The 27919-nt window shown below is 38.0% G+C and overlaps 1 protein-coding gene across 3 annotated transcripts in view; it reads right to left on the bottom strand.

Moving 5' to 3' along the window:
- Positions 1 to 3761: 3761 nt before the first annotated feature.
- FOSL2 (FOS like 2, AP-1 transcription factor subunit) overlaps positions 3762 to 27919 on the bottom strand; it is a 33402-nt gene continuing 9244 nt past the window's right edge. For all 3 annotated transcript variants that reach the window (XM_007439562.3, XM_088145661.1, XM_007439563.4), the window contains 3 exons: positions 15766 to 16020; positions 12517 to 12624; positions 3762 to 11085 (listed from right to left, as the gene is read on the bottom strand). In XM_007439562.3, coding sequence (XP_007439624.1) covers positions 10576 to 11085; positions 12517 to 12624; positions 15766 to 16020 — 873 coding nt within the window. In that variant the 3' untranslated portion in view covers positions 3762 to 10575. The remainder of the gene's footprint in view (positions 11086 to 12516; positions 12625 to 15765; positions 16021 to 27919) is intronic.

Raw genomic sequence — 27919 nt, 5'->3', positions numbered from 1 at the left:
GGGAAATGGCCCACAATTATTCCACCTCCCCAAAATGAAGACCATTTTTACTATTTATATTTAATAAATGTATCAAGCCCTTCTAATTGGGACAACTAATTATAGTAACATCTGTTACGTACAATAATTGAGAAGCTCCATCAAACAAACAGGAGGTGGCATCGTCCAGGGAATTATTCAAACATTGAATTGTACAAATGAAGGAGCAAGATTTTCGTAAGAATTTTGGTCCAGTATATTAATTTTTAAAAACTGTTAAAATCATTTATTTTGTCTTTAAGACAAAAATCTAAGAATCTTGAAATGTTGCAGGCTGCATGATAAACTTTGGTTGGCCTTATTTTTTGTCTGTACTTTTACAGCAGGCTTTCTTTAAACCATGATTCTCCTTGCAAAAAATCAAGAGTTTTGTATGCATATTTTAAAAGACATTCAGATTCCCCCCCCCCCCAAATTGCAAGTCTGTCAGCTCTAGGCCCTGAAAATCATCATCCAAACAGGAACTATAGAATAATTTTATCCTTAATGGGGATGTCCTAGGTTAATAATGTTAATATAAGCAGTTTCCAAAAGCAAACTGCTAATGAGAAAGCTTTTCTCATATTTATTTGGGGCATTAAGAAGAGGAAGAAAAAATGGGACCGAAATAACAGAACTCCTGCGAGAAGGAAAAGTGTGGTGGATTAACTCAGCTTCCCACAGAAAGGGGGTTGAAATCACGAGGTTTGCACTACCATGTAATTTCATCCTTCAGATCCAAATTATAGTAACTGCACTGAGATGCCAGAGTCTGTGGGACTGTATGTTGAAGCTGAAAGACAGCTTAGGTAGGAATTGTGCAGATGATGGTTATAATCTTTGAAGAAAAACAATCTGGCACTGCTTGAAAAGAACACTGTGGACAAAGAGGGCCTCGAAATGCAGCACATGGTATATATCAGTGAATCCAGAACTAACTGGACTTTTTTTTTTTGCCTAAATTCTAAGGTTGTATATATTGCATATGCCTTCTAGTTGGTAGATTAAGCAACAAAATGTTGACTTGCAAAGTAGTCTCTAGATTTGAAATCCTAGCTTGCCTAGAATAGAATGGACATACCCAGGGCAAAACTTTGATTGCACTTGTGGCATACAAGCCAAGTGTGCCAAAACTGACCAGTACAGTTCTTACTCTTAGCAGAGAATGCTGTATTTGGCATGGTGTGTGTGACTAAGTTTGATCATTTTTTTAATTGTACTAAAAAGTGTTATGACATCTTTAGATTAAAAAGGCACAGCAATTAAAGGCACATCATTAAAAAGGCACAGCAAGGATGTTCTTCCTGCGGCAACTTGGGAAGTTTAAGTTATCCCGGGAGCTCTTGGTACAGTTCTACAGGGGAATCATTGAGTCTGTTATCTGTTCCTCTATAACTGTCTGGTTTGATTCCGCAGCCAAACAGGACAGACTCAGACTCCAACAGATAGTTAAGTCTGCAGAAAGGATAGTTGCGACCCGCCTGCCTTCTATAGAAGAACTATATACTGTGAGGGTTAAAAGGAGGGCAGAGAGGATATCTGCAGACTCTTCCCATCCTGGGTATAGTCTGTTCCAACTTCTTCCTTCAGGATGGCGCTACAGAGCACCATATGTTAAAACATCTAGACATCGGAATAGTTTTTCCCCCTGTGCCATTGCTCTGTTAAATACTATATGATTTGATATGTACTGGACAGTGGCTTCTCCCTTTGAAAAAGTTATTTTACTGGGCAGTGTTATTGTTACTGTTTATTATTTTTCTGTTGCTATCCAAACGCACCGTTGATCTTGCTGTTCGTCACCGAAGACAAATTCCTTGTGTATATTTTATACTTGGTCATTAAAGTATTTTGTATCTTTGTATTTAAAAAAAAAAGAGCAGGTAAAAGTTATTGCACGTGTGAGACAATAGTTAAATAGACAATATTAGATAAATAGCTTGCTTGATCTGGTATCAAGCAACTTGCTAAGTAGCATAGACAGTTTCTTTCCTGTATTACCTAGAATGGACAAAAACAACTGGACTAGAAACGGCAACAGCTTCTGCTTCATCTGGAATGATCCCAGTACAGAATACAGCATGTACATAGCACCCGGACATCCTCTGAAAGTGTTTTGGGAAGCATTTTTTAATAGAGACCAAAGTGCTTATTGCACTTTAAAAATTCAGTAGCCACACTGTGTCCTGTGGCCTGCTGCTCCTGTTTTAATGTCATTTGTCAGGCACAGCAATAGCACTTAGAATCACAAGTGAGCTTCTTGAGAGTCATCATCAGGGCCAAGCCATTGTCAACACGTGCTCCAGGTTCCAAGGATTTGGAAAGATATTTCTCCACAGGGCCTCAATATGGCAATGCTGGACAGGCTTCCAATCACCTGCTGGTGCCCACTGTCACCAAGAATAGTAACTCAGGTCCAGTAGAAGCCATAAAGGATCCCTCAAAATTAAGTTAAATTTAGTTAGTGAGCCTTACCCCCATTTTCATTCACAAACGCTTAGAAGAAAAGTGGGGAAAGGGCCATAGCATTTAAACCCTTTCTTAAAGCCCCAAGGACATTGGGTTGGGTACCTGGCAGTGCTACCTCCTTTGCTTAATTGTTGCAAAGAATTCTATGGATGGAAATAATAGCTGTAATGCTGCTCATTGAGCTGTGGCTGGCCCTCATAACTTATTTTCTCTCCCTAAACAACAATCAGGTAACTGTTGTGGGGGGGGGGGGGGCGAGGGGGATGAAAGGGAAAGAGTTTTTTTTTACAATAATGCATGTCATCACCATATCATTACTGATTGTCCACATATAGTACTTTATACCAACATCCTTTCAGTCTCACAGCCAGCAAGCACAGCAGTAGTCTCTGAAGGAATGTTGTGCAAATGCACCTACTGGCTGCTACAAGTCCTCCACAGACTTCTTTTGAGTCTCATACGGCATCCATCTTGACTAGCTGGAATCACCAGATTCAGACACTCTAAAGATTTGCAGAAAAAGGATCTCACCAAATGCACTTGTTCTATAATGATGAGTCTCTACACTCTAAAAATACACTCTACACATTTCTGCAAAATAAATTCCGCAGATACCAAGGAGTCACAGAAATGATTTCTGTAAGGTGCCATCTTTATTCCCAGCTGTCCAAGCTTCTTAAAAAATAAAAAATCCTGCCCCTTTCCAGATGTGTCATGGAGGTATGTATGCACTTACGTATATGTGTGTGCACGCATAAAAACCTCTAACCTTGGAATTGAGAGGAAATAATATTTTTGGCCTAGATTCTAGTGCCTTTAAAAGCTATGCAGCAGAAAAAATCCAAGTGGCAAGAAAACAGACACCTGTTGATTGTCTAACTCCTGGGCAGCCATTCAAAACACAAGGTTGCTTCTTTAGGAAAGAATGTTGGATATGCAAACAGATGTGTATAGAGCGCTCCTTATTTTCACCATGAATTACATTTTTAAAACTTTTATGATTGTAGGGATGTCTTCTTTGTGCAGATAACCATTATGAGGCCACGCCCTCTCTTATACTACCCCTTGTCTGTCCTGCACAGCAAGGCAAAAATATTGGTGGAATGCTGTCATACGTAAGAGTTTGAGCATTTAGCATCTCCCAGAAATGCTTCAGTTCTGAATTTCAGAGGCTCCTTCTTTTGATGGAAGAATCCCTCTGAATTACCACACCAAGAAGCAACTGGCAACATCAGCCATTCTTGTTTAGAGAGAAGGAAAATATAAGCATTCAGTTGGTCATAACAAAGAGATTTTTTTTAATGAATTCAACTGAAGAGAGAGAAGAACTCCAGTTAGATCTCACTATACAAACAAAAAAGGTGTCCGCAGTGCCATGAAAGCATCATTTACAAGTGTTTAAACTTGGGGATAGGGGTTAATGAACACAATCACAAAAGTAGCAATGAAAGAACACAGAATAGAATCAAATGGGATGTGGAAATGAACAGCAAGAGAAAGTAAAAAATAATAATTATAATTTTATACATACACACATATATATAAAACCTTCATTCTTTTCCATCTAGATTGATTTCATTTTACAAAATGGTACTACATTAAACCTGTAAAAGCATGGCCATTATTTTAAGTTCTTTCTTTCATAGCAGCAAGCTTTCTCTAACCCATCTCCATACCATCATTTTTGTAATTTTAGTGCAAATATTGTAGGCCTGCATTACAAGAAAAGGAATAAGAAGATGACCACTCAGGCAAGCTTCTCTGCCAATGAGAGATCTACACAGACATTCAGAAAAGGGCTCCCAATTTAAATAACTTCTATCAAAACTTATTTCATCCCATATTGGAGAAAAAGGAAAACAAAACTTTGGATGTGTGGAAAAAAAATATATGTAACGGTTTCTATGGATTTGTATATATGGTGACAAAAATCAAATCACTGAAACAATTTTCTCTACTGATTTTATCACTGGTGTACATACATCTAAGGTGAATGCATTTAAGATCACAGTCATATAAACAAAAGAGATCAGGCCCTTTTGTCCTAAAGCATTTTTTCACTTTATACCATTAATTTACTGTGCTAATGAAGATGCACTTCTTCTCACCAATATTTATTGGGACTACACAGTAGAATCTATACACACACACAACATTTATCTGCTCACTGAGAGAGACCAAATGTCTATTTTCAACACATAATTCTGTTTTTTTTTCCCACATCAAAACAGCCACAAAGAAGAAATCGGAACAGTCTTAAGATTCAATAGAGTAGGAAGGAAGGAGAACCATTTTCTAGGACAGAAAAATAGTTTTGATTCTTTTGTACTGAAAGAATTCTTCTTGCTTTATCTTATGATCTGCAGAAGACTGAAAATGCATATATAGAAACCATTTCTCTATACATTTTATATAGGGGAATTCCCCCCCCCCACCATATATAGGTAAGAAAGTTTTGGTGCTTTTCTCCCTCCAAATTTCCCCTGAGTCCTTATGGTTCTTATTAATCTCATGAGGTTTGTAGAGAGAGACATAAAAATATTTACTTCCTTCAGTTCTTCTGGCTTTGTTTTCCAGAATTATAAAATATGTATGCACGTGTACAGTTTGGTGTTCTTGCAGATTTCCCATTTTTTGCCATGTTTTTCTTTCCATTTGTGTAAGCCAAGAGTAGCGATGTGCACTAAACATTAGAAAATCTATTTCACCAGCCTGAATATGGAATCACATCAACATTCTTTGTCGTTAATGAGAAAGACCCAACACAATAGAAACCAATGGATATAATGGAAGGGCATAATTTCTGCTCTCGCTGTGGGAATTTAATCGTATTCTGCTAGCCCATTTTAGATCTTTCTGCCTGCAGAATGGATTTTTAATGAATTGGAATAAAACAAGCACTAGGATTTATACTGATATGCAAAACTGCCACCTAAATGGTGTGTTGACATTGTCATAGAAACCACAGATTTTTGGAGGAAACAGAAAGTGATTTATTTATGTTTATGAAAGTGATTTATGATAAGTTTGTTTCATTCAGCAATTGAGGCAGTCCTACCTAGAGAAGCTCTGGAGACTTTTGTCTGCAAAGCGCATACTTTACAACTGAGATACGAACCTTTTTTGAAAGCACTTGCCTAGTGTTTATTGCACACCATCAGATACTTATGGCTTAATGAAAACACCCCAAGAAAACAATAATTCTCATGAATGAAAAGAACATGAAACTGGGACTAGTAAACCGTATGTGCACCATTTCTAAAAAGAAGAGACATTCATGCAGATTTGAACAACAGCAAAAACCAAAATGAAGCACTAAGCCAACTCATGGAAAAATTATACAAAAGGAAGGGGAGAAATTATTAACCCATACCCATGCATAATTATTTTTATTTAAAAAAGAAAAATCAGGATTTTAAAAAATCAGTAGGAAAAAAGATCTTTTTCAAATCCAGATCTGTGGCAAAGAAAAAGATGTAAACATTATATATGCATCCTCTTTTAAAATATTTGACCCACTCTGATTAATTTGGCATAAAAAATAGTTGTTTGAATTAATAGTGGGCAGATTCACTGGAGCAGACACAAAAAATGTCTGCTTGCCAATAAATAAGAAATCAATGAATGTTTTAGGATCAGGTGGAATACAGAAGCAGCACACTGCTAAGTTCAAATGAACTTAGTGGATCAATTAAATAAAACAATATGATAGAGAATAAAAAAAACTATTGATACTGTTATGATGACCTCAGGTCCTGTTACATCACAAGTATTCAGCTGGTTTAATGAGAAAAATTCATCAAACCCAGTGACTACACCATCCCTAGTTGTGTCACCAGGGCAAAACAGGTTAAAATTCAGAAGTTGCAAAGTATTTGCTGGATTGTGTTCTAATGGAAAGAAAAAATCAAGTATAAACATTAGAACTGGAATGGATAGAAAGCAAGAATTTAAAGAGAGTCAGAAAATGCATTAGTGTTGGGAGACAAATAGATTTTTTCTCTGAAAAAAAAAATGCTACGTTTTCTCCAAAATACTGCAAGAACAGGAATTGCTTTCTGTAAAGGCATGCATATAAGACTTTAATTTTAAAGTAGCTGGGCAAAACATTGCCAGATCAGATACCTAAACATTGCAAGTTTGGTATAAATCCTGTAGATTGTAAAAGATTTGGGCACAATCTACTCTACAAAATTTCTCAAGTTTGCTTTATTGCACAAAAGCTGTTATTGGAACTTGACACACAAGCTTGTTACTCATAGAACTGTGCCACAGAAAACTAAAACTGAGATGTTATTTATCACCACCAGCCAGGGGTAAGATGCCATCCTGTATTGCCTTCAAAAGGCTAAATTATTCCCACTACTATGTCACCTTCAGCAAGTTGTGACAACTATAAAACACAGGTCTCTGTCAATTGTTCTGTAGATCACAAACTTGTGGAAAAAAGAGTAAGAAAAAGCAAAAAAAAACAAGAGCTTGTGCCATGCAAACATTTTACAGCAGTTACACTCGTGTAGCAGAAGAAAAGATGCACAATATGCCATTTCAAATGTATAAATGTACATATTTAAAAAGATGTCAAAGAAAAGCCAAAATTGGAATAAAAGCTGGATTCAACTACCCAAAATATGGCAGTGCTTAGCCTGAACACAACAATGAACCAATTGTACAGCAAGGATGACCAAAGGTATTAGCCATAAAGGCACAATTTACTGGAAGAGCATAATGGCTTGATTTACTTCAACCTGCTTGAAGTAGCAAGATTGGATGAACCAAACATAAAGCTACTGCTGCTAGGCTCCAGGAACCATCATCCAACTGGAGCACACAAACCCACTGGTATAAAAAATAAACAAGAATCAAGCTAACATTATCTGGAGAGAGATCTGAGACTACGACCAGAACCAATTAGAGAAGTCTAGATATCTAAAAGCATCGCTTAGGATGGCTCTTCCTTCAGCCAAGCTTGGAATATTTTTTAAAGGGAACTCTTCCATAAACTCCACCTATCATCTATCTGACTGACCTCAGCACTATCATCTCCTGCTTCATGGAACTAGAACAAAAGGATCACTACTCGGGTATTTTCTTCAATTCTCCAAGTTTTCTGGAGTAACACTTCTTAGAAAGCACATATTAGCTGCAGGTTTATCTGCAGAATGATGGCAAAATTATAGATTCAACATGCAACTGCATAACTAACTATGCTATTGGCACACTTTAAGAGAATGAGAAATTTCACAGAATATTGTCCTTTTCTGTCAATAATCCTTTAACTTCCAAGCTTGGCAGTGCAGATTATTTAATTCACTCTTTAGTTTTCCCATTAATGCCTAAGAAGAATATGGAGACTGGGCCAAGGGAGCCATGGCAGAGTTTTATTTCTGACCCACTAAGGCAGAGAATCCCTGGCAAGCGGAGGCCCCTTACTTCTGACATAGGTATCTTGAGCAGTTCCTTGTAACTCTAGTGACAAGAAGTTGCTGGCTTTTCCCATCCCATTATAAGCAGAATCCTCCTTAAAATACCAAATAAGAGATGCTTGAGTCTGAATCTTGAGCAATAAAACATTTTTAACATGTATATAAAAAGCAGCTATAGACAAAACTTTTTATTCTGGGTTTACATCAGTCTTCCTCAACTTGACACAGTTCAACACATTTGGAGAAAAACTCATTGTTTGCCACATGACTTTCGGCTCAGACTGGTGTTGCAAGTAGGGCATAAATTGGGAAGGCTGATTTAAATTATTTCAGTGAACACAGAGTTTGCTATAGGAGATAACAGCTAGAAAAATCAGTTTGTACAGCCTTTTTTTCCCTATAAAGCAAGTATTTGGCTTTTATTGCTGTAAAGAGAAACTTGATAGTGTTAAGTAATGTCTAGGACGTGCTTAGCGGTTAGATGTACTCAGCTCAACTACCAGTGGCCAGAAATAATCCAGATTTTTTTCCCTATGGCCAGCATAGGCAAAAATAGATAATACAACTTTATCAGCCATTTCTGGGCTTGGAAGCTAAGTGGAGTTTGGATGGATCTAGTCAGTATTTGGGAGACCTCTTCGGAATTCCAGGTTGCAGATTAGATTTAAGAGCCTAAAAACATCCTTGAAGAAGCAAGCCATCGTTGTTGTCCAGAAAATGACACGGACATGTCCACAAAATCACAAGGGCTGAGCTCCACTTGAAAGAAACACTACCTTTACAGTACTCAAATTCTCTGGAATTGATTCAGGTCACTGAATCTGACTTCTCTTATTGGAAAAAACATAATCTAGATCATTCTAAAAAACTCTTCGTTAGCTAGAAACTCTGATCAAATGGCCTAGCATTATATTCTTAACTATGGCTGTGATCCAGATGCATTAAAAATAAACAGGAATGTGGTCACTGACATCAGTGGAAACACTTCAACTCAAGACTGCAGTTCCCCAGCTGTTAAGGTAAAGCTTGGAGGGAGGCAAGAATGCTCACTACGGGAGTTAACATGGCTTGAAGATGGTCCTGCCTGAACTCAAAAAGCTGGTCTCTGAAGAGCACAATGGGGTCAAAAATCCCTCAGCCTCCTCGCCTAGTTCACCCAGAGATCACATAAAAGAAAATGAAAGCAGACCCCTATCATTAATATGTTTGTCATTAACTTGAACTAAATGAGGTGTTTCGCAAAGAACAGGTTTTACAGTAAAACTGTCTTCTACCAGATGAAGATCTAGCAAACCTCTCTCCAATTCATCTGTGAGCATGTCTGCAAAAAGCTGTATATTCTTTAAGTACAGTTGCATTAAACAAAATTTTGCTTGGCACTGCAGGGGATGTACATAAGTGAATCATGCTGCCTTTTTCAGTAGTGAGCACAGGTTTTTCAACAGCCATATTTAGTTAAGAGTTTAGAGACCAAGTGCAGCAGGAGGCAAGGTGCAGAATCCATTTTTCTCTAGTTGTCGCTAGGACCAGCAAAAGGGGAAAGAACCAACCAACTTGGCCTGACAGACAGCAATACACATAATGCTGGCCAGGCCCTGATGAGTGAAAGTCAGCCAAAGGGGAAAAATTCTCCAAGGAAGCTTCCAGCTAGCTTCCTGCACATTCTCCCTCAATTCATCCCCTTTCCTGATCAGTCATGAGAAGAATGGCAGCACTGTGCAAAGGCAACTGTCCACAACCTGGAAGCTGGTGGCTTTGTTTGAGAAACAGCACCAGCACGTGAGCCAGGCATACTTCAGAGGAGGCAGCATCACACCCAAGGTGGCTGACAGTCAAAAGGAAAGAAAACATAGGGTCCAGCAACAGATTTGACAAACACTAATTACAAAAGACATCATGCCAGAGACAAAGGCTTAGTGGAAACCCACTCTGGCATTTCCCCAGCCCGCTTGGCACCTCTCCTGGCCCACTGACGAAGGTATGTTGCCGATACAGCCTTTGTAGACACAAACAGTGCACTGCTCTCTGTCGTCTTCAAGGAGACTTTTCTCCTTTTGTTAACTCATTTCCCAGCACTCTCCCCATCCCCTAATGTAGATACTGGATGCATAACTTTTGAAGAACCATTTGGACCTGTAATAGATTTCCCTTCTCCCCCAAAACTTCCACCATGTACCAAAAGCCACCCAACCATGGCAAGAATCCCCAAGAGGCAGCTCTCAACATCAGCAGCAGTTCAGCAAGCCTTTAGAGTTTTCGAAATGTCATGGTATCCAACAAAAATCAAGAAAATGTTAAGGCCCAAATGAGATCAACTAACTGGAATGTACTACTTAGCGCAGGAGGAGGAGCCAGGTCAGTTCATTCATCAGCCTAATAGGAAAATGGCTAGCAATTTACTGATGGTCACATCCACTGCAGTAATTGGTGAGTGAGGGAAACCCCTCACCACTGGATCCTGGGATTGTGACTACTGCTCACCAACTCCACTCCGATATGGCTTTCATTTGTTATATTCTTCCTGTCTCAGGAAATATCTGGAGCAACATCATTTCCTTTCCTGGCTCTTGTTGGCCTTGTGCTTGAATGCCATTGTGCTGTCTCTGATCTTGAGGTGGGGCTTTTCCCCCAAGAGTAACTGGGTGGAGTGGTGGCTAAAGGGTTACAGTGCCAGCAGAGTTGGAGAGTTCAAGGAATCGGATGACTGATCTCCGCTGCTGCTGCTCCTCCGATGAGCTTTAGAGCAGGACTCTGATGGTGAGAGTGGTGACTCCTGGTCCAGCACACTGGGATAGGTGAAGACCAAGTTGGATGTTCCAGGGGTGACAGCAGGAGTTGAAGTCACCACAATGGGTGTGTTGAGTGGCTCTTCTCCATAAAACCCCCCAACAATGCTGATGGGCTTAATGACAGATCTCTGCCCTTTTTCAGGATCAGAGGAGGAAGAGGGGATCTCTTCCTCCACAGGCTCTTGTTTCACCACCACAGCACCACTCATTCCAGTCCGCAGGGCCTGGAGGTTATGAGGTGGAGGGGTTCGGTGCTCCTCGGGGCTGATCTTGCACATGGGGCTGTGAGCCATTAACATGAACTTCAGCTTCTCCTTCTCCTTTTCTAGCTCAGCAATCTCCTTCTGCAGAACTGATTTCTCCTCCTCCAGCTCCTCTGTTTCCTGTAGTGCCAAGATAAAGAGGTGGTCAGCAAGAAAAACAGCAACAGCAACTAGCATTCCAAGCAAGGGGTTTTAAGATAAACAGACTTCACTTCACTTTCAGCAACTGTAGCAGGATATTTTATGCACTGGCAGCAGAAAGAGGGGTAGACTAGGTGCTCTGAACGATTCTGTTAACTGCCTAGGGACTGATGCTAGCCATTTAAAGGCTAGATAGAGATTTGAAAACATAAATAAGTTTGATCAACCAAAACACAAAATCTTTGCTGACAAAAGCTCACATTTTTTTTAATTGTAAAAAAAAATGGATATTCATATTCAAATTTAAATTTCCAAGAAAAAATTGCTTTGCTTTTTACAATAAAGTAGTACTCGGTTTCCCTAGGGACAACACCTTTGTCACCTGTCACCGTGAGAATCTATCGAAGACTGGATGTTGTCCATATACATCTACTCACTATTTTGATAACTCTTTTATCAATTTAATAGATAAGAATCAGAATGATCGCAAGGTTGTTTCACTTGCCTTTCAAGTAAGGGTGCAACCACAATTTAGCTACAACTGAGCATGGATGTAATCTTTCAGCAAAATTGTGATCCCCAAAAAGATATGTATGCAAAGCAGGCTTGAGATAATTGCAGTTCGTTTGCTGGCCATGAAGAAAAGCAGAGAGAAATAGTAGCATTTGGTTTTTCTGTATTTTAGGTAATTTTGTACACCTTCAACATTTACTCTACTGCGCTTGTATGATATCTGGTGTAAGCAACATGAGAAAAAGTGGTTAGATCACTATTCATACATATTCAGTTTTACTACTTTACTCTTCTTTTGTTAACCAGTTTCCCAGGATTTTCCACATCCCCTAATGAAGACACTGGATGCGTACCTTTTGAAGAACCATTTGAATCTGTAATAGATTTCCCTTCTCCCCCAAAACGTCCACCGTGTACCAAAAGCCACCCAACCATGGCAAGAACCCCCAGGAGGCAGCTTTCAACATCAGCAGCAGTTCAGCAAGCCTTTAGAGTTTTCGAAATGTCATGGTATCCAACAAAAATCAAGACAATATTAGATCACTTTGTATCATGCAGCCAGAAAATCAGAATATTATATGCCCTATTTACAAAGATTATCCGGTTTGATGGCAGCACCTAGCTGACCTTGGCTGATCTCAAAAAGGTAAGCAAAGGCAGACTTGTTTTAACACTTGGATGGGAGGCTATTCGGAAATCCCAAGACTATAAGTTAGAGTGGAAAGTCAAAAACAAAAGAAGTCAGTGGCAAACTATGTCCATATTGTTATCAAGAAAATGATACAGATTGTCTGTGAAGTCACCACGTGTTGAGCTTAATTCAACAAGACTTCACCTTTATCTTACAAAGAACAATGGACATAACAAGAAAGGAGGAGATTCATGCAAAATACATACTGCCTGGAGTTTCTCAGTCAGCTCTCGGCGCCTGTTACGGCATTTAGCTGCTGCTAGTTTGTTCCTTTCTCTTCTAATTCTTCGCTTCTCTTCTTCTTCAGGTGACAACTGCATGGCAAACAAAAGAACAAAACATCAGTTCAAAGCTGGCAGTTTGGGGGATGAATCAATGAGAAATGTGACTCAACCAATGAATCCATGGTTTCATTTTCACCTTTCATTTATTGCTTGACTGATCTATATCTGCTTTCCCTTCAGGAGCTCATGCCAGTGTATACATAACACTCCCTCCTCCATTTTTTTCCCCATAACAGCCACTTTATAAGGTAAGTTGGGTTGAGAGAGTACGACTGGCCCACAGCCACCCAGTGAACCTCCATGACTCAGGGTGGACTGGAACCTGGGTCTCCCCAGTTCTTGCCTAACCTCTTAACCTCAAGCACTATACTAGCCTGGAAGGTGGTGGCAGTTAGGGCCTGGGGACTGATGAAGAAAGCTAATTACTTCAAAAGCTATAATGTTACTAGCTGAACAATGCAATTCTGGATATTAGACCTGAGGCTCCCTGATACAGATCCATGGGCTCTGAGAAAAAACTCTAACTTCAAGATATTATCAGGGCCTTGATATAATATAGCACTGGAGCCACTGGGGAGAAAGAAAAAGTGATAGCAAGGTGGTGGGAGAGCACAGGAGTGGAGAAACCACAGAAAGATTGAGCAAGAAAACAATGAATCTGCAATTAAGGCTGAATGCAAAGATAGAAATCTCCCAGTGGTTTCACAATGTGGGTGGTTTGTGAGGTAAAGCATAGGAAGATGTTGCAAGTTTTTCTTTCTTAGAAAAAAAAAATCTATGTGCTTCTTCTCCTAGGACAACAGTCATTAACTGGAAGGTCAGAAGCCAAGGCCTGGGGGGCTGGACAAACTGGAATGACCCTAATCAAATCAAAAGAGCTGCCTTTAAGTTCTTTCCTCTACTACCTCTCTGACTTTTTAAGATAAGACACTACATTTCCTGCATCATCAGGCAGCCCTTAAGTAATAGGAGATAAATGTCATGGACAGCACAATATGTTTTATTGTGTGCCTACACACAGCCCAGGAAGGAGGATTTATGCTTTTTTGGATTGTAGATAAACTCAGATTTCTAATAACTTCTCTGCCTTCTCCTCCCACCTGTACATTTGGCAGAGATAAGAGTTATCTCAATGCCACTGCAAATTCTTAACCATAGTTAACCATCTGCTCCAATGAAAAAGGAATAAACCACCCAAAAGTTTTCTTATTCTAGTCAAGCCTCTAATCTTATAAACTTCTTTGTAGAATCCAACAACAAACTAGGAATAAGAAACCTGACTCCAGTGCAAAAGATTTGAGTGGTACCCATGCCCAAGGGCTGGGTTTTATCCTATTCTCAGCTGCATTGTTAGCTCTCTAATCCTTTTCCTTATGCCTGAATAGCCAAGGTAAGCAACCAGATCCATTCCAGATCAGCAGTAGGGGGGATCAAAATCTGAAAGATGGTGGGTTCAGTATTGCAATCAAAAGGGGACCTTTGATTATGACACTACTCTCACCATATTGCAGATTTTGAACCCTCTGTGGATGCTCATGATCCAGATTCTTTGGACCATAGCACCCATAACCCCTAGCCATCAACTATACTGACTGGGAATTATGTAAATTCAAAAATCAGAAGAAATCACACTAGTTATGGGCCTTAATGGCTTTAAATGGGATTAGATCAATGATGGAGAACCCTACTGTTGTGCTCTCTCCCATTTTCTCCACAACAGCCAGTCTATGAGGTAGCTTGGGCTAAGAGAATGTGACTGGCTCAAAGTAAGTGAGCTGCTGTGGCTGAGGGTTGACTAGAACATGTGCTCTGCTCCTATTCCAACACCTTCATCACTGTACCATACTGGCTTTCAATAACAATTAGCTGTAATAATCAGGGCAGCACTCATACATCATGGTAAGCCAGTCTTCTTTTAACCATGGTTTAAATTTGCCATTGTAGCCTGGTTTGTACATATCCATATGCCATAATGGGTGGGTTTGCACAACACACTAAACCAGGGGCATAAAAATCATATTATGCCTTAGTATAATGAGTAATGTGTTACCTTCAAATTCAGGTATATATTTATCTCTAAATTAGTTGCTCAGGAACAGGAGGAGATTACTACTTATTACTTCTTGCCTGGTTATGGATTCTGGAGGAATATGGGTGGCTACTGTGGGAAGGACTAATTGGCATGCTTTGGGCATTCCCAGCAGAACAGCCCTTATGTTCCTAGGATGGAACTACCTCTTAGGAGGAAAAACAGGGTTGCTGCCTTAACCAGCATCCTCATTGTATTTCCTTCTCCCTAGATCTTTAGTTCTTAGTTATGAATCTCCAAACAGAGAAAGTTTTTTTTTTAAAGTTAAATATTAGTCCAATGACATTCACCAATAAGCCAAATACCTGGCTTTAGTAATTCACTTACTGACTTTCAAGCTTATATTCTGCTCAGAATCCCTGGTAACTATTCAACAAAACAAGATTCTTGGATTCCCCATACGTAAGAAGTTACTGGGTTGCGTAGATGTCCACCGGGCAACAAAGAATGGCATTTTGCATTATTTTAAGCCTATTTTAGGCCTTTAAGCCATGAATTACAATCAACAATTTAGTTGTAATGAAAAACAAGATAGTGAATCTTTCCAATGCTTTTGGAATCCACTCATTCCAGTAAAACTGTCACTGAAGGAGACACCATTAAAGCCTTAATGCAAATGAAAACTTAAGCAGAGGTATCACATCAGATTGGGCTAATAATTTAGCTTGCTGAAAGATGTCAGTCCTGACTGGTGTTAACTTTCTACCTTAACTCTACAAATCTTCAGTATTTCCCAACTTTGCTACTCAAGATTCCTTCACTGGAAAATCCTGGGACCAATGCAAGGTCTCACACCAAAATATTTATTTTTATTTTTTTTATTTATATTTCAAATTTGTCACTGTCCATCTCACTGTGGGGTGACTCTGGGCAGTGACAAATTTGCTGAACTAGTAACCTACAGTTTGTACAGATTTTCTTATGCTGAAGTATAAGTCAGTATCCCTTCAAGCTAGATTCATGTAATCCATAAATCTATTGTCAGAGATGCCACCAACATTTGAAGCATGAAGCTACTGACTTAGAAATGTTGCATTCAATATCAAGTCCATTCTGCTAGTTGCTTTAAATAGTGGAGCTACCTGCTCATCTCTTCTCCTCCTGCCCACGGTGGTCCCAATAGTTTTAATAACACCAGGTCTCTGTAGGGCTGTGTGTCCAGTAACTGAAGATAGATTGGGCAGTGCATGGCTGTAGGGATGCGAGCGAGAGTAGGCACTTGGCATGGAGGTTATCACAGTGGGCTGAACCATCCACTGTAGGTCTTGGCTGGTGGTTATTGCGTTCAGAGTAGGAATAAATGTGCTGCTCGATCCTGGCATATCGACCCGGAATTTCTAGAAGACAGAGAGAAATCAGTAACCTATTTAAATGAAAACACAGTGATATCAAAGAACACCAGCACAATTACATGTACATCATTTTCATTTGGTGAAAAAGCAGTGCACCTAATTCACCTGAGCATCCTTGCTGAAAGAGTTATGCACAAATTGGAATAGAGGACTCTGAAAAATACTTTTAACTGGAGATTCCAGCGATTAAGTCAGGACACTAATATCCAAAGAATGTGCTTTGTACTGTGAGATGAATTATAAGCTCTTTAAATAAAGAAACTGGCAAATTCTTCATTTCTGAAGATCAACAATATTACATGAAATCTTGTAAGATTTCCATGAGATAGGAGACATTTCCATATTGCTGCATGATTTCAGCATTATTGTAAGATTTTGTTTTATTTTGTTATTTTAATTGAACTGACGGGTGTATGCTTTCTTTTTCTGACTTCTGTTTTCAACAGTGCTAATTTATGCAATACATTTTTCCCAAGTAAATAGACTTAATTTTTCTTCAACACATCCTTATCCAGACAAATATAGTGTCTGGACTGTGAGATCCAGAATATTAGAATATTATACTTGAAAAGTATAATTTTCAAGAATATTATACTTGAAAAGCCTGATTATATTTCACAGGTTTTTAAAATTTTAAGATTTAGGTTATGGCCTTGGAACAGTCTAAATGAATTCACTTCCCATTTTTAAGTACAGTACAACTGCATCTTTTTCCATCTTCAACTCTAGTACTTATGACATACTTTTTAGTGTTTCTGCAGCTAAGCTAGGAGATGGTCAGAGAGGAATTATTCTTTGGAATATTGATCTTTTGTGTAATGTTCACACACATCTATTTTATAGCTTTAGATACATATGTGATATAGATAGGTACATACCCATATTGCATATATACAAATCAGTAAACTATTATATATACAGAAAAAGACAGTATTTCTTCAGAAGTATTCTTTATGTAGGAGCAGTATTTTAATAATTGGGGAAGTTTATCAAGATGCAGTTCCATCCTTCTGGACACTGCTGTGGCTCATTGTGCCAATTAATCCTAAAATACTGGAAGGATATCCATTATCTATCTATTCTGTAGTGGCCTGAAGAACTGACCTCTATATCTGAACAAGCATTTTATATAATTGAAGGATTAATTAAAAACCTGTATTTCACTCCCTATTTTATATGTTTATGTTCCTTACTGTTAATATTGATTTAAATATTAAAATTCAATTGTATAGTAGGATAGGAATACACACGACTTGTTTTCTATTAGTGTAAGACTGGTATTTTTGCATGGATTTTCTTTTCTTGTGTATGCGATTTTTTAAAAAAATACAACCCGAAGATATTTCTTTGCAAGGGAAACAATATAGCATAAATCTCTAGACCCGTTAAATACTAGACACTTTTGATTCTCATTCTATAGACTGGAACAGCCAATGGTTTGTTCAAAAAAAGCCAGAAGTGAGAGCAGACAGTTAAACAGAAAAACACCTTTGGTTCCTCTTTAGCGTTGGACATGATAATACATTGTAATTTGCAAATGACTAGCTAACAATTAATACGAAATAAATGCACTAACTGATCTTCTTGGATTTAAGCTTAAATATACTATCCTAGAAAGCAAGTCAAGGGACAAAAGCTCCTGATAGGCAAGGCATACACTTGAATTTTTAATAATGAATTAAACTAATTCGCTCAAAGCAGAAGTCTACACATTAGGGATGCTTAGTCTTGACAAAACCTCTTCAAAGTGCTTAGACGAAGCAAACATTCCCCCCCACCAAAACAACTGGGTTACTTTTGAGTAATAGGTAAGCATAATGTGCAAATTATTTTAGCAATTTGATGGCACCTGTGTCACTAACAGCAGTGTGCCTGTAACACAAATAAAGACAGCTGTGTTATTAAATATGTTTTTGTTGCCAATTAAAGAGTAAATCTTTTCATAATACTTGGATCTGCCTTTTTAAATGTTTGTCTAAAGAAAAAAAAACAAAGTCAGAAAAGGTTGGGGAAGATTGCACTGGTATGGATTGGCTGAAGCCTCCAGGTAAATTGGCATTTGAAGGTAATGTTGCAGAAAACTGGAAAACATGGAAGCAAAGATTTGTTTAGTGTAACTAGGAGAGATTATAAGACTGAAAATTGTCAAACAACGTTCCCATATGTTGCTGGGGAAAAACCCACAGCGCTTTTCCAGTTTGATGGGGAATCAGGTTAACAAAAGTTGCAAGTTTTGATTCTTAGGTTTGAAGCATATTATGGACCAAAAAAAGAGGTTACTTATGGAATGGATACATTTTTTCACAAGGATACATCAGGAAAGAAAAAAAAAAATCAATCCTGGTATGGTTGACTTAAAGTTATTAGTACAGACTTGTGAATTTTGTCAGTTGAAAGAATCTCTTGTGTTTGTGGAAAGAGGATAGTAAAATACAAGCAAGATTACCAAAAGAATGAGACTTAACTCTGGGAAGAAAAAGAAACGAACAATAGATATTTCTGAGAAGAAATTGCAATAAATCTGTTGAGTACACTCAGGACTATACAAAAACAACACAACACTATAGATGTTATTGAAATAAACTGAAACTTAAACTACTTCAAATGCCATAGTTAAGGACAGGAGCTAGGAAACCTTGCAGCACTGCGGTATTTACTGTAGTATTCAGGCTTGCCTGGAATATGGAAAAAGATTGTAGAAAATGTGGGAAATGCAATCATTTTATTTGTCAGGTGTCTATCCTACCTTTTAAATCAGGAACTTAAGGCAGTATACATAGTACTCTATCCTCCTTGTGGCCAACTCCCTACTCACTACACAACACTGGCTCTCAGTGCAAAACTATGTAAGAAAAAAAGAGTAAAAAGTTGCAAATTAAAGAAGTTTGTATATTGTGGCCTGAAAAAAAGATTATCAGGAAGAAGACCGTATCCAAGAACTATGACTTCCATTTCAAATGATTTGAACAAAGACTAGTACGTTCCATTGAACGTGAATAGTTGTAAAGTGGTAACCTTTAAAATAGATACTGGGGCACAAGTTAATGTCTTGTGTATAAATGTTCATAGGTCTTGTAAATTAAATCTTTGGGGGGGGGAATCAAATGCAAGATTGCTTGCTTACTTTGGGCAGAAATTAAGCATATGAGGAAATGTGAGCTGCTTTGCGAATACAGAGATAAAAGTTTCATATTGGCTTTTCAGATAACAATTCTTGATGCAAAAGAGGTTTTAGGTATGGAGATAATAATAGAAATGAACTCTACAATGTGTAAACTGAATAAAAGAAAGCAATAGTAGTTTTAGAGATTATAAAGATATATTTCAAGGACTGGGTTATTTACCACATTACTATTCTATTAAATGAAATCCACAAGTCCATCCAATTATTTGTGCTCCCAGGAAGACTCTCTTAAGAGCTAAGGTATAAAGAGAATTCAAACAGATGAAGCAGCTGGGTGCAGCAGTTCAAGCTGCAGAACTAACAGATTGATCCTGTAGTAAAAATGGAAAAATCGAGTAGAGAAAAAATTAGGATTTGTTTCAGTCCAAACAATATGAATAAGGATATTTTAAAAAACACCTTTGTTTACTTACTTCACTTTACAGTTTACTGTTTTGGGTGCTAGCAATGTATTTTAGCAAATACAACTAGATGAAAATAGTTCAAAGCTATATACATTTTGCCATTTGGTATTTCACCAGCTCCTGAAGCCTATCAGAGAATAATACAGCAACATTTAAAGGATACTGAGGTCATTACAGAGCATGATTAAAAATAAAAATAAAACAAGTCCTGAACAGATGTAGAGAAAGAAATCTAAAATTAAATGTAGCAAAGTGTAGATTTGGATCAACAGAAATAAATTTGGATCACATTCTTACTGCAGATGGTGTAAAATTTGATAAAATTAAAACTGAGGCTGTTGTTGGAATGCCTAGTCCACAGAATAAAACAAAGATTTTTTTTTTTTAGATGGTTACGTATTTGCTCAAATTTATAGCAAATACGACCAGAGTTTTATAACTGTTATTCAAGATGTGGAGTTTCAGTGCTTATCAGTACACACGATAAGGGATTTGCAGAGCTTAAAGATTCAACTAAATTGCTAATTCTGAGATATTATGTTGTTGATAAAATGATTCTGTTTCAGTTGATGCTAGTGCTACTGGTTTGGAAGTAGCCTTTAAGATAATTTGCCAGTTGTATATGTTTTTGAGGCCATGACAGCTAATAGCAGAATTATTCACGAATTGAGAAGGAAACATTAGACACTGTATTCAGTTATACAAGATGTCACCAGTTTATTAAAAAAAACAGAAGACAAAGATACAGTAGATCATAAACTATTAAAATCCATTTTAAGTTAATATGTACTGTACCAGATGCTTGTTAACTCTGCAGAAATATAAGCTTATGCAAACAAACTTACACAAAAAGGAAGAAATTAGCAACACCAGTACAATAGCTCTAAACAAAATATTCAGAGGATTTGATACTGGAAAAGTTGAATCAGTAGTTTATTTGTTGATATCTTATTTATCTATATCTGATTCTAAATTGAGAGACTTCAAGGATGCTATGTTTTAGGATGGAACTTTACAGCTCTGGAAAGATAATATTGTGAATTCAGAAAGAGAGAATTTTCCAGCAGAATGTCACTCATAGGAATTACAGAGGAAAGGCTTTATAAGGACTTCGTTTTTAAAAGAGATCCCATAGAAGTAACACAGATATTTAGTTCTTAAATTTTGTGGCACTGCTATGGGATCTCTCTTAAAAATTACTTATTAAACCAAGTTAGGAGCATAATTTAACAATAAGTTAAAAGCAGGGGTACAGATGCAATCAAATGGCTAGGTACGTGAGCTTAAATAAAGACTGCAGTTCAAATGTACATAGTATGTCACATTATAAAAATAAAAATGGTTAACTCCTCTTTTTTTGCCCATCACTAGTGTTAAAATCTCATGTCCGAAAAGTTTTTGCTCACTGTGGACATAATTGATTACTTCAATATCCTTGTTGCAATTACAGCATGGGTATGTAAATTCACAAAGGTAATCAATTGATAACCCTAACTCTAACGCTAATCTATTTGGCAGAGAAAAAAGTGCAAGACAGACTAAATAAGTAGAGGTAATTGATTGGTATGCGAAACTTATTGGTGGGTGAAAAAGGAAGAAAAGCCTAAAATTGTAAAGAAGCAATGGGGAAAAAACTATGAACTACCAAAAAGACCACAGCAGAAAGTATGGAGTGATATTATCTACTAGACATGGTAATGCAATGAAGTTGTAAGTAACCGTGGCCTTAAGTTTAGTTCAAAATAACTGTGTTAATTTGCATAAGAATCGGGTTTTCTACATACTACTTCCATCCTTATTATACCCAGTCAAATGGTGTATCAGAAAGAGCAATGCATGCTGTTAAAAGGATGTTTAAAAAGTCAAAGTTAAATCAGATTTACTCTTTTGGCAAATCACCAGCCCAACTTTTCATGGGCAGACATTTAAAGTCAAGACTACCCGCGTTAAGGGCTTTGCTACATCCTCTGTGTAATTAAGAAAATGTGCAGAACAACTGAGATAAAGAAAAAAAACCCAAAATAATATTATAAGAAAGCAAATACATTACCACTTTTGGAAGTTAAGCAAAATGATTTGTGGAAACCTGGTAAAGTGGATAGAAACATGTCAAGGCCTTCCAGTGGGCATACTAGTGACAATATGGTTTACCATAGCAATAGGAATGATCTAAACTAGCTAGAGAACTGTAGCTTTTGGAAAATAGCCAGCATCAGAAGTATTGAAAACACAATAAAATGTTGCAACCAAAGGAACAAAATAGAATTTTGCAAAACTACTGATAACATATGGTGGAAGAGTGGTTACACAACCAGAAACTATACGTATTGGAAGGAAAGAAGTAAATAAATCAGAGAGATGCAGAGATTAGGTTACTTTTGAATGACGGTTCCTCAAGTATAATGTGTACATCATTGTACAAGTTTGATGACACCTGTATCATTAATAACAGATGCCTGTAAATGAAGAAATAGAGACAGTTGTGTTATTAAAGGACAAGATTTGTTGTCACCCAAAGAATAATCTCATCATATTATGCTTTGGATCTCACTTTTTAAATGTCTACAGAACAAATGTAGCGCTCATTTCCATATGCCAGAACAGCTACATGGCTTTGCAATAACTGACAAGTGGGGCTTTTGCATGACAGAAGCCCCACTCTCTGAGAAGACCAACCAAGGGAGATTGACTCTACCATGTTGTTTTAACAAGATGGAGTATCTCACCAAAGTGGAGTGATGTACCTTTTCAAATCCATATTATACATGGCAAATATCATCAACTGAGTTCAGTGGCACTTATTCCTGGGTAAATATAGGGAGCATGGCAAACTAAATCTCTAATATCAATACAATCCTCAGGTAGAGACTCTGGGTGCTGCTCTAGAACATTAGGAGGCGCATATATGGCCAAAGGTTGCCAATTTTTGCTTTCCAGCATGATTTTTTAAGATAGTTAAAAAAAAAAAAATCAAAAGGTCCACACCCCAACCTAAAGCAATAAGGGGGCAGAATCCTTCCATTTTGGTCTTCCACTTTTGTAACCACATACACCCACTGAGATGTGGTGAGTTGGCCCTCTGGTCTCCGTAAGTCCTTTCCCCAAACTCCCCCAAATTTGGGGAAGGAGGTTGCCTGGCCACTCTTTACAAAAAAAAAAAAAAAAAAATTCTCTGTGATTTCAGTAGGAAGAAGCAAGTGAGATCTGCTCCTACTCTGGGCTTCTGTAGCTAAGAGTGGCTAGGATGCTTGGTGGGCTAAAATCCCTGTCAGAATAAGACTACAGATGTTGGGAGAAGGGACAAGTTGTTTATTATATAGAGTAAGGTTAAGGAACTAATTGAGAATTGAAGACAATGAGAGAAAGCAAATTGAAAATTTCAGAGTTTAACTCAGTTATCTACTGTGAGGAATGAATACACATTCAGACACATGCATGAACACACAAACAAAATACGAATAAGGATGCAAAGGAACGATCAGTTCTGATCAATTCATATATATCAATTCATTCATCTCCCCTAATCTGCCTCTAGCTCCACATTTCCATAGATGGCTATTTCTTAGGATTGTTCAATCCTCATTTCAGAGTTGGGCCAGCAGAAGCCAGCTGGGAGAGATTCCGTCTTCTCCTGATGGAAGATGAAAAAAGAAGGGCTATATGGAGTTGGGATCCTCCCTTTTCAGAAGCTGAACTGAGAGAGAAGGGAAACCGGCTTGCTCTTGGTCAATTGCTTAGAGTTTGAGTTTCCTGGGTTTTGATGGACTCTGTCCACTGTCTAGATTGACTGTTTTTATTAACTCTTCCTTATCTAACCCCCTGGGAGTGTTTTCCCCCCTTCCTTACAACTTCACTCTGTGTTACATGTTGAACAGCCAAGAAATACCAGGGGGGAGGAGGGAGGAAAAAGTAGTGTCTTCTAATCATTCATCCCAGAGAATTCCAGCATGCCACCTGATCATATTCTACTCAATTGTTTCTGTTCCCAGAATACCAAATAGTAACTCAAAAGAAAAAAGTGACTCATGGAATGACAAAGCTCCAGAGCCTTTAAGGAAACACTGGCATGAGGTAAGGAATATCCCTGGCTCTTTAGAAGGCAAACTCTTTAGCAAACTATTTCACATTTAAACTAAATTAAATTCCTGAAGGTTTATGTTGGTGGCAGAGTCTGAATGATGCTGAGCCTGGAAGTTAAGCAGGACTAAGTCTGCTGAGACAGAAGGCTACTAGGGAATCCCAGGGTTGTAGGTTGGACTGGGAAGTCCAAAAGCATCCCTGAACAACAGCAAAAATTTCCGTTCTATTGCCAAGAAAGCTGAATGGTCCCATTCACAGACACCAAGAGTCCAGCTCAACTTGAGGGCATCTTTCTTGCCTTCTAAAAAAGCATAACCATACCAAGAAAAATAACAATACTTGTACTATAACACTTTATAGCCTTTAAAAAAGAAACCTTAAGAGACAGTTTTAGATTATTCCAATAATGTAGTTTATCTACCTTTTCCTACTTCTTGCTTTATCAGTTGTAATGTCAATAACTGATAAAGTACAAATACTTATTTTTTGGTATGTTCCAAGGTGAGGCAAGCATGGCAAATTAAAAAAGAAAAAGAAAAGAGAAAGAGAGAAAGAAAGAGAAAGAGAAAAAGAGAAAGAGAAAGAGAAAGAGAAAGAAAGTTTTACAGGAGCTTGCTCCACCAATATAGCATGGGATTTTAAGCTATGCTATCAATTAAAGTACTGCTGTTCAACATGTCTAGTCTGGAGCCTCATAGAAAGATGGTTTTAAAAGTAGAATATAAAGATGCCTCCAACTGAAGCAGATTTATGTGCCTATACTTTAATAATACCCTATAAAAAATGTTTTAGGATTCACATCAGAAAAATTGCCTGAAGCTTTTTCTCTGTCTAGACAAAACAAAGCAGGAGCTTTTTAAAAAGCACTAGGTAATAATTTCTTTCAAAAAAGTATATGCATGTGTGTGCATATATATAAAAAAATTAAAGGAATACTAGTCCACCTTGTTTTCAGACTAAATCTGGAACTTTCGCTGGCACCAAACGCTGGGGCAATGGAAGAAAAAGAAAACTGGCGGCCCCTGAAGGGGGGAAAAAAAACAGAAGAAAAGGAACGCTTTTCTATATCAAGGAGACAACAAATGTTGGATTAGGTTTACAGGCCCATCATGTCCCAGCATGGGGTTTTTAAACCTTTTAACTAAAAGTATTTGCAGTACTTGAAAATTATCCCCACTGTTCTGATTGATGTAATGACATTAAGGGAAGTAAAATAAACTGGTTAACTGAACAAAAACAGAAGAACTGTCCTGCAGAATCCAAACTAAGGTCAACTACCTATACAAAATTTGTCCCTTGAAGATGCAGATGATCTGTGGAGATGGCAATAGCTTTAACTGTTAAGGTACTTGATCAAAGGAGAAAAACACATGCTTATTTTCCAGAATGATGCAACATAGGGGAACAAGGAGGAGGGAATCAAATGGACTACTGTATTCCTCTTGGCAATTCTCTCTCATCCTCACAACCTGCTTGGGAAGGTCAACAATCTAGAATAGTAATTAAAGGCAAGGGGGGGAGGACTGCGAAGGAAGGAGAAAGCACCACTGTAAAACAGAAGTCTGCGCTAACAATGGATTTCAACTTAAAATACTCAAAGTCTTGCTACTCTCAGAACCAATAGCCCTCCTGTAATCAACAGGAAAGATATTCCTCAGAACCGCCAAATGAGCATATTTAGGAATTAAATGCTGCTGTTCAGTGTTATACTATAAAATCATGGCTGATGTCACATGTACCAAGGAGACATACTATGCAAATGCTGGATCACGCACGTTTCTTACACATGAGGGTATAAAGTACAGTAATCTATACAAGCTGTTTTAGCATCTTAATATGTGTGCTTTAGACAATGAAATAAGCAGCCTGATCCAACCTGGTGTTCTCCATATGTATTGGGATTCCAGCAGATTGGGACTTGAGACTCCTGAGGATGCCATGGACAGCCAAGAAAACAAACCAATCAAACACATCAACCCAGAGTTCTCACTTAAGGCACAAACCACCAGGCTCAACTTATCCTATTATGTGAGAACCTGGTGCTCTACAGAAGGCTCTAATGCTGGGAAAGGCAGAAGGAAAGAGAAGACGACGACCAGCAGCAGGGTGGATGGACTCAGTTGCAGTGTTGATGGGTACGCGGTTAGAAGACCTGAAAGACCAACATATCATCATGGGGAAAATCTATGTGGTCGCTAAGAGTTGACAGTGACAATCAAATCCAGCTGATTGAGAATTTTAAGATTCTAGCAGACCTCATCAAGGCTTGGAAATTAAGTAGGGCCAGGGATATAAGCTCAACTTGGAAGTAAAAAAAAAAAATCCTGGACGAAGCCAATGACAAATCATCTCCATACTGTTGTCAAGGAAACAGCATGGATAGGTATACCTAGTCACCAGGGTTAGAGCTCAACTTGAGAGTGTTTTTACCTTGTTTAGTTCCAACCCATCTGAATGGCACTGAGTTGGGAAAGAGTGAAACAGGGATTAAGAGCCACCATAGAAGCACCATTACGTTTCCTGTGTGACATCAGATGTTAAGGGAGGAGTTCCTATCCTACAGGTCATCTACATTACTTAGACGAGGACTCAAAAATAAACATCTCCTGAACGACTGTGGGACAAAAATTAACAAATGGCTCAGATACAGTATTCTTTACAACTACTGTTATGGCCTTGTATGTTGACCTTTTAGATATACACTCATTCCCTTGCAACAATAGCTTGTCATAGTAGCAATAAAAATAGAAATGCCCCTAGTAACAAGAGAGTCCACAACCAAGTAGAAGGTTTTTAAGTCAGGACTGATTCTGAGACTACTTGTTATAACTCAGCCTGTTTGCATAACTTGACACTTTTTCTACAGATGAGAAAAAGATGAGGTAATATGAAAATTTGATCCTGCCCCAACACATATTATGTTCCTGATCTGAAACTGGTTATGCACAGCCCTCTTTATGTATACACACATACTAATTCCCAATACATCTGCCTAGAGAAAAATCCAATCTTTCTAATACTTTTTTTTTTTTTTTTTAACATTTCAGTAGGATTTTTTCTTCCTCGGTGAAGCACACTTCAGGCCTAAATGGATATTCTTTAGCAACCATCCCCAGGATGGAAAAGTTAGTATCTTAATTATAAAACATCAAGCTGCCAATCTTTTTCATTGAGAGGGGAATCTACAACTATCAGACCAGAATGCAAAATTGAAGGTTACTATGGAGCTACAGAACGTAAAGCAAAGAAGAGCCATTGTGCATTTATGGAATGTAAGAAAAACAGTGCTGGATCTGGCCAAAGACTTGCCTTATCCTATATTCTGTCCTACAGTAGCCTGTTGAGCAGAATACAGCAATGCTCCCAGAAAAACTTTGCCCAGGGAAAAATACACATCAGCATGAGAGATTTATAAAATGCAATGTCCATATCTTGCTCTCCAAAGAAATCCAGCCAGAAAATATATACTAGCTGTTTATTGATAAAAATGCAAAACTTCATAAAATACAAGTTACATACAAAATATAGAAAAAACACTTCTCCTTTATTTTAGCATCCAAGACTTATCTGCTCACAAGCTTAATAAAGTCTCTAGCCAAAAACTCTCAGAGAAGAGGTACACTACTTGGTTACAACTACATAACCCATAAAAATACCTACATAATGGCTAACGCTATACTGAGAGGCTGGGCATATAATCCTCCCATTATATTGCCACTCCGTACCCCCCCACTGGGTAACTAGCATACACACGCCAATAGGTGGCAGTAATTAGCAGTATACGTGCACAACACACAATAACAAGTTACACTAACAATAACAAGTTTGTCACATGACTATAGTTTTAGCCTAAACAGAGTTTTGCAGATAACGAGATGAATCCTTTCCCATGAGAAAATCCTAACATAGCCACCTAGCCTAGGCACCCACTAGTAAGTGATATACTACTCTTCTGATACTGGAAGTAATAGCCATGATAAGTAACCATTTATGCTTGAGGCCATTCTTCCTAATAAGAGATATTTCCAATGGCAAGATAAGAGGAACCTGTACATCCTTATGGCTCACATTTATTGCACAAATTGTGTTCTGCAATTCTTCTTAGCATTATCTTATTTACCATCATAACAACTCCATGAGGATACTTAGCCAGAAAATGAATGACTTAGCTGAGGCCACCCCATCAGCCTCATGGCGAAATGGATCTGTTGCATTC

This window comes from Python bivittatus, unplaced genomic scaffold, assembly GCF_059951505.1.
Source record: "Python bivittatus isolate LINGU-HERP-01145 unplaced genomic scaffold, Pbiv_v1 ctg000020_np1212, whole genome shotgun sequence".
Classification (NCBI taxonomy): Eukaryota; Metazoa; Chordata; class Lepidosauria; order Squamata; family Pythonidae; genus Python; species Python bivittatus.
Note: the sequence above shows the minus strand (reverse complement) of the source record. Positions and strands in the feature narration are given on the sequence as shown.